Source organism: Mandrillus leucophaeus, unplaced genomic scaffold (assembly GCF_000951045.1).
Source record: "Mandrillus leucophaeus isolate KB7577 unplaced genomic scaffold, Mleu.le_1.0 Scaffold595, whole genome shotgun sequence".
NCBI classification, from domain to species: Eukaryota; Metazoa; Chordata; class Mammalia; order Primates; family Cercopithecidae; genus Mandrillus; species Mandrillus leucophaeus.
In genome coordinates, this window is record NW_012106419.1 from 927,110 (window position 1) to 935,278 (window position 8,169).

At 46.5% G+C, this 8,169-nt stretch overlaps 1 protein-coding gene across 6 annotated transcripts in view; it reads left to right on the forward strand.

Annotated features, from left to right (window-relative positions):
- SCN5A (sodium channel, voltage gated, type V alpha subunit) overlaps window positions 1-8,169 on the forward strand; it is a 91,826-nt gene that overhangs the window by 32,281 nt on the left and 51,376 nt on the right. For all 6 annotated transcript variants that reach the window (XM_011999484.1, XM_011999486.1, XM_011999487.1 and 3 more), the window contains exons 12-13: window positions 3,808-3,940; window positions 4,890-5,128. In XM_011999484.1, the coding sequence (XP_011854874.1) occupies window positions 3,808-3,940; window positions 4,890-5,128 (372 nt within the window). The remainder of the gene's footprint in view (window positions 1-3,807; window positions 3,941-4,889; window positions 5,129-8,169) is intronic.

Consider the following 8,169-nt stretch of genomic DNA (forward strand, 5'->3'; position numbering starts at 1 on the left):
ATGACCAGAGCAGCCCACCCAGGAAAAAGCTGAACATCTGGCTCAGCCCCCAAGGCCTGCAGGGTACACTTGGAGAGGAAGGTAGAACGGATGGGAGGCTTGACCAGGAAGGTGGAGGGTGGCCTGAAGATGCAGGGCTCCCAGCCGCATGGCTTATTTCATGCCACTCAGACTCTTGCTCAATCTGTGGAACATGGTACAGGTTAATTAATCTCTTTGTGCCTCAATTTCCTCATCTGTAAAGTGAAAATTATACGCCAGCAAGTTGTGGTGAGGACTGAAAGAGTGCAACTAGGTCCAGTGTTGAGACCCGGACTTGCCTGGTGTTGGAGTCATCAGTATTATCTGTTATCAGTATTAGTGAGCAGGAAGGAGTGAGGTTCCTGGGGCACATTGCAGAATGCCCAGGGTCCCACACTCCTCTGGAGCACAGTGTGAAGGGAGGAAACTGGGCACCCCTGGGGGCAGACCACAGCTTTAGGTAAAGCTGGGGAGGCCCTGGCCCATCTGAAGGGTGGGGTGTCTAGCTTCCAGGAACACTAAACCAGGCAGGTTCAGCCCTGGAGCTTCAGCCTCATGGAATCAGGTCAGCAGCTGCGAGCGCTAATAGAATTTCCTAATCTCGTTAAGGAGAAAATCATCTCATTGTACTGCACATGTCGGGAGGAATCCAAGTTCAAGCACTTCATTACCAGGAATTCTGACTTCACCCATTCTCACTTCTGTGGGGCCCATTTGTAACCTTAAAGGGATTAGCAGGCCAAGACAGGGTCATTTGCAAAGTTAAAGGAATTAGCGAACCAAGATGGAGACATTTGAAGAGTCAAAGAGATTAGCAGGCTGCAGGCCCTGGGAATGCCTTCTGTGCTTTCACTGGGTCCCCAGTGACACATTCCTGCCCAGTTCTAGTCTGAAAACAGAGCACAGTGTTGGGCACACTGTGGATGCCTAATCAACAAGGATGGGGAGGAAGGGCCAGCCCAGCAGACAGCTCATGTTCAGTTTATCCAGATTGGGAGGTAGGGACTGAAGACTTACTTTGCCCTCTGCTCGTATGAGACTGCCTGGTTCCAAAAGTCTAGATGTAGGTGGGAGACGCACACTGAATATCCATTCCTTTTCTCCCCCTGCATGTTAAATCTTCATCCTCATTTCCTGTGGCCACCTAGCAAGTTAGGAACAGAGCTGGAACTCTAACCCAAGCCTTCTGATTGATTCCCAAGAATTTATCCATCCATCTAATATTTATCTAGTGCCAGCCTGCCATGTGGAGTGCCAGGCAGTGTTGAGACTCCAGGGTTATATCAGCAAACAAAGAAGGCAAGATCACTGTCCTCTTGGAGTTTATACCATAGTTAGGAAGACAGTAAACTAATCAATATTTTCAGGTAGCAATAAGTCATGTGATAGCAAGTTGCTAAGGGGAGAGATGAGGATGAGGACTATTAGAATACTTGGGAAAGGCCTTCCCAAGGAGGTAACATTAAAATTGACAGGCAAATGATTTTAGGGAGCCAGCCCTAAAGATGCAGAGGAATAGCATTCAGGTAGAGGGAATAGCAAGTGCAAAGCCCCTGAGGAGGACACATCCAAGGGATGAGAGTGACTAACAGGGCCAGGTGTGGTGAAACATTAAAATGAGTTTCATGAGTTAGGATTTGGACTGTGCAGAACCTTCTAGACCATAGAAAAGTTTGGATATACTGTGTGAGTAAGATGGGGAGGAGTAGGATGGGAGGAGTTGTTGAACAGAGGAGTGACATTATCTGATTCACTTTTTAAAGGAATCCCTTTCTACTATGCAGAGAATAGAGGGACGAGAAGAAGAAAAGAAGCCAGTTAGGAGGCTGTTGTAGTGGTTTTGGGAAAGGGATGATGACCACCTGGACTAGGATAGTGTATTAGTCGGCTACTGTCATAATAACGCTGTGTAGCAAACTACCCCAGAAGTCAATATCTAGCAACAAGCCTTTATTCTCATGCTCACTCATCTGCAGGTTGACTACAGCGTGGCCCATGTAGGTTAGGCTTAGCTGGGAAGCCCTGCTCCAGACTGCACGCTGGCTGGGCTGGGCTCCATGCTGTGGGTTAGGCTCAGGGCTGCTCCACGTCTTTGTTCTGAGGCCCAGGCTGGAAGGGTGACAGCTACCTGGGGAAGCTCTTTTCATGGAGAATTCCTGGAGCACAAGAGCAAGATAAACAGCACTAGCCCAGTTGAGGTTTCTGTTCACAGCGTGTCCACTAACATTCTGTTGTCCAAAGAAAGCCATTCATGCCCAGGGCAGGGAAGTTTAATTCACCCTCAGTGGGAGGGGAAAGAGAGTGCATATGTGCCAAGTGATAACCAAACTATCATAGATGGCAAAGAAGGAGGGGAGAAGTTGGGAAAATTTAAAACTTGCTTGTGAGTTAAGCTGGCCAAATTCATGGTTGCGTTGGACCCAGGGTAGTACCATTGCACCAGCCACCTCAGCCCTCTCAGGTGCCTCCACTTGAATACTTCCATGACTTGGAGTTCACTACCTCCCTAGGCAACATTTCAGAGCAGTCCTACCAATGGCCGGGATGTCCTTAACTTGAGCCCAGATCTATCTGGTACCCACCCTATGCCCTGCTTCTTCTACCCTGGGTAGTCTAGGCCCATCTTCCCTCTGCCCTGCGAAGATTACAGAGTCTTGCTATTGCATGCTGAACAGCTCAGCGCCTGGGCTGTGGTCATGCTGGGCTGTGGTCATGCAGGGCCCTGCTGAAGTGAAGGCTTTATTGGCCCTCCTTGGTTCTGTGGGAGGCTCCAGGCAAGCCTAGAGAATGCCTGCCTGCCACCTCCCTTCATCAGGGCTGTTTCCAGGCCTGGGTTTTATACTGATAAAAATGGTGCATGCATGGTGAAAACAAACCCCACAGTGCAGAAGTACACAGTGCGGAAGTGAAAAGGGAACTTCTCCCTCTCTTTCCCCTCCCCCACAATCCCATTCCCCAGATATGTCCACTTTAATCATTTGGTATGCATTTTCCAGATCTTTTTCTTGTTTTTTCATCAAACTGTTTGCCTTGGAGATGTCCCCATGGGAGCATACAAAGAACTGCCTCATTCACTTTGTTGTCTATCAGAGCCCAGAGTTGGATTGTGTCTATAATTGATTTGAATATGGTTGCTATTGATTGGTTGTTTTGTTCTTATGGTATTAGGAACAGTGCTGCAATGAACATCATTTATGTGTATTTTTGATGCACATATGTAATTATTTATGAAGTTAGATTACCAGATGAGGACTTGGAGGGCCAATTTAAAATTTTCTTGGTAAATCCAGCCTAACTGCCCCCACAAAAGACACAGCCTCCCACCAGCCACGTGGAAGCATTGTACTTTATCCTTCTATTAGCATTATCTTAGAGCATGTTAGATTTTTTTTTCAGCTTCTTTATGCTCTTGACGCTAGGAAGCTTGTGGTCAATTAAGACTCCCAGATCATTTCTGCATGTACTAATGTGTATGACAGCATCAGGCTCAGGGAGGACCTGTGATATATGTAGCTTCCTGACCACACTCAGGAATCACTGCTGATGAGAGGCAGTGAAGAAGAAACGAGAATGAAGGAGACAGTGATTGGCAGGAGGGGTGGAGGGAGTTCTTAACTGGGAGGGAGTTGGGAACAGAGAAGCCCAGCATCCAGTGTCCCATCAAGACCTTCATCTTGATGGCATCCCCAGCCTGAGTCTGGACTGGCCACCCCAGCTCCAGCAGGACTAGAGCTAGAGGCAGGACCCCTTTCCCCAGGCTGACGCAAATCTCCTGATTGCACTCAGACCACACCATCGGAGGAGCCAGGCGGGCCCCAGATGCTGACCCCCCAGGTTCCATGTATAGATGGCTTCGAGGAGCCAGGAGCACGGCAGCGGGCTCTCAGCGCAGTCAGTGTCCTCACCAGCGCACTGGAAGGTCAGCACCCCCAGGTCATTTAAATACTCCCCACCTCTGCTGCAGGCACCCTTACCTTCATCCCAGCCTGATCCAGGCATCCCCCATTTGTCTTGGCCTGCTTTGGACATCCCCACACTGTCCCAGCCTTCTCTGTTCTGTGGAGCCTTGCCTGTCCTTCTGTCTCTTCTCATCTGTGTCGCTTGTTCTCTCCTGGGCATCACCATGTCTGTGTTTCTCCCAAACACTCCCACATCTGGCCTGTCCCAGATGCTTATCAGTCTCATTCCATCGTCTCCCAACCATAACCATGTCTGTCTAGGACCATCCTGTCCTGAGCACACCCGTATCTGTTCTAGCTATTCCCATATCTACTTTAGGCTATTCCAGGCATCCCACATCTTTCCCAGCCATTCTTGCCCTGGGCAACTCCACATCCCTTCCAGTCTGAATTTGGCACCCCCCATCCTGATCTTGTTCCCTCCTATCTCAGATGTATTCTCATCTTTTCCAGCCGGTCCTCGGCATCCCCTCTCCCATTTGTCCTGACACATCCCAGATGTCCACATCTGTCCCTACCCATTCTGTCCCAGGTGTCCTTGTGCCCGAACTTGCCTGTCCCCATTACTGTTTCATCATTTTCAGCCTGTCCTCCCCTGAGTGTCCCCAGGTCTATGTGGGACTGTTGTCTTAAGCAGTTGTACGTTTGTCCTACTAATCTCTCCTGTCCCCATTTTCCCCGCCTCCATCTTTGTTTCCTGTCCCTATGGCCCTCTTCTCTCATATTTCCAGACTAAGGAGCCAAGACACAAGCCACCCATTCCCTCGGCCTTCGCTGCCCCCACTGTCCCACTGTCATGTAGCAGCCCTGTCATCTCCCAAAGCAAGTCATAAATCTTTTCTGGAAGGTATTCCAGATCCATATGGCTCAGTCAACAGAATCAAACTAACTCACTGGCTGTCCCCTCAGAGTTAGAGGAGTCTCGCCGCAAGTGTCCACCATGCTGGAACCGCCTCGCCCAGCGCTACCTGATCTGGGAGTGCTGCCCACTGTGGATGTCCATCAAGCAGGGAGTGAAGTTGGTGGTCATGGACCCGTTTGCTGACCTCACCATCACTATGTGCATCGTGCTCAACACACTCTTCATGGCGCTGGAGCACTACAACATGACAAGTGAATTCGAGGAGATGCTGCAGGTCGGAAACCTGGTAAGAGCCACCTGCAGCTGGCTATAAAATGGGCATCCTGGCAGGAGGGAACCTCAGGCAGCTGGCACAGCCTTCATGGGTAAGGGAGAAAGGATCCTGCACACAGAAGGATCTTTTGAGGGTGGGAATCATCATAGAAGACATCTTGGAGGAGGGAGGGAATCTCAAGGTTGGCTTCTAAGGAGCTGAGAAATGTAGATTTGGAGTGGGAGGGTGGAGTGAAAAGTTTATGCAGATGTTCACAGTCCAGAAAACAAAAGCGAGCTGGGGGTAAACCTGAAATGTGTGGAGACTTGAGATTTTGTAATTTGTAGATGGAGGAGAGTGTGTGCAGGAGGTAGTTCTCTTATGGACCGAGCTTGCATCAGTGTTGTTGGATGGGGGAAATTGTGGATGAATGGTTGGATAGAAGGAGGGAAAGATGGAGGGATGGGTGGGTGGATGGATGGATGGATGGATGGATGGATGGATGGATGGATGGATGGGTGGATGGATAGCTGGGTGTAGTAAGTAAATCAGGCAGAGCCAGATTTGAATTCTGACTCAGCTCTTACTAACTAGCTGATCTCAAGCAATTTACTCAGTAATTGGCCCAATAAATATTTGTTGAATTCAATAAATGGGAAATTAGTATGACAATATCAACCTCATAGGAAGGTAATGAGGATTGAATAAGATAATATCTATAATCTGCTTGGCTCATAGATTGATAAGCAGTAAGCACTCAAAACAAATGATAGCTGTGCTATTGTTGTTGTTGTTAGATTGCTCCTGGAAGTCAGAATGTCTGGGTTCTAATTCCGATTTTTTTTTTCTTGATACTAAATCAAGTCCTGCCTCTTTATTATACGGATAGGGAAACCGAGGCCCAGAGACCAGAGGGATGACATGGCAGGGGCAGAGTTGGGCATCTCTCAACTCCCAGGACAGGTCCATATTGGATCAGTCCAGGTAAACAGAGTCAGCTCATCTTTAGAGGATCCCAGGGCAGAGTTGCCATGAGCCCACTGGCCTCAAAAAGGAGCTTCTGAGATCACCACTGAGGTTGGTGTGAGGATGGTAGGGGGACTTATGGCCCCATTTGATCTAAGCTTGCTCTTACTGCAGACCCAGCCTGTCCCAGGCCCAGCTGTTCAAGTGACCCCCACAGGCAGGTAGGTCTCTCACACTGTGGGGTATGAGGATTTTCTTTTCTTCTTACTTTCCAAACCCAGGACTCTAGATAGTTCTCTGCAGGGCCTATTGAGATTTTTTTCACCAATTTGAGTCCACTTGCTGTAATTTTACTTTTCTTTCCTTCTATGTGCAAACAGAAGGGAAAGCTACATCTCAGTGGGTAGAAGTCTCATGGCACTGTTGGGAATGTTGGGTGGTCTTCAGATGGTAGTTATGCAGGGTTTCAGTTGAGTGTGGTTTTATCAGGTTGTGACCATTGGGTTGGACTGAGCAGCAAGTTAGGTGTGATGAACAGCACTGGTGGCTTCACTGGGTCAGCAAGTTGTGGCTAAACTGCAGTTGTATTAAACTTGTCATTAAATTATAGATAACAGGCAGTGTAGTTGGGTTATAGCTATATTTTGTTCTGTTTGAATAGCTTTATTGCTAGTATGTAAGGTTTTGATTTTATTGCATTTAATATATTCTAGGTAGTTTAAATATTAAGTGTTAAGAAATAATACCATAAAAATAAGCATGAGTAAATAATCAGCTTGGGAAAAGCCTTTCTAAGCATGTGTCTGAAGACAAATTCCATAAAGGAGAAGATTGATAGATTTAACTAACTTTTTAGCCCATCACACAAATAAAGATAAAAGGCAAATGAAACTTCTGTTTCCAGCAATATTATGGACAAGAAAATCTGAAAAGTCTCCTATTAATAAACAATTTAAGATACAGCAAACAGTCTTTGAATTACGTAGCTAAGTGCATGATAAAGTACAGTAGTTCCTATCCACAATTCTGCTTTCCATGGTTTCAGTTACCCATGGTCACCCATGAGGTGAAAATATTAAATAGAAAATTCCAGAAATAAACAATTTATTAGTTTTAAATGGCACACCGTTTTGAGTATTACGATGAAATCTCACACTGTCTTGCTCCATTCTGCTTGGGGACATGAATTGTCCCTTTGTTCAGCGTATCGTGCTCTATATGCAACCTACCCATTAGTCATTTACTAGCGATCTCTGTTATCAAATAGACTGTTGTGGTATCACAGTGTTTGTGTTCAAGTAACCCTTATTGTACTTAATTGTTATTCTCCAAAGCAGAAGAGTAATGATGCTGGCAATACAGATGTGCCAAAGAGAAGCCAAATATATAACAAAGAGAAGTTGTTCATCTCTTATTGTGCCCAATTTATAAATCAAACTTTATCAGAGGTATGTAGATTTACGAAAAGGCATAGTATATATAGGGTTCAGTAATATCCATGGTTTCAGGCACTCACTAGGAGCCTTGTTGGAACGTATTCCCCATAGATAAGAGGGGGCTACTGTAACGGAAACCCGAAGTGCCAAAAACAAAAAGAAGCTTAAAAACCATAGCAGTAAACTTGTGAAATGGCTCTATAGCTGCCGTGGGTAGGGTGGGGAGGTGTTGATTTGCATAATCTGGAGGCTTGGATTTTAATGAGCATGTAGAGACAAGGCACTCAACCTTGGGACAGTGTGAGTAGGGGTCGAAACTGAGTAGCCCCATAAGAATATGACCATACATTCAGAAAAATGGTGATCCAGAAAAAACCTACTCACAAACCCTGGGAAATGATAAAGAAGCCCTGTCTTAGCCAGGGCTGGAAAGGAAAAAAGTAACCCCTGAAAGGCTGTGACTATGGATTTGGCCTCATACAGATTTGGGGTTCATATTTACACCTGAGTAGTCCTGGAACCTACATCTAAAAAATTAACATAGAAAGTGATCCTAGAATAATGTCTTGGGGCCCCTAAAAGGGAACAAAACTTCTCTGGAAGGACACACCTTTAGCCCAGGTCAAACTGGATTTCCCAAATTATAAAACACAGAAGGAAATATTCCACCAT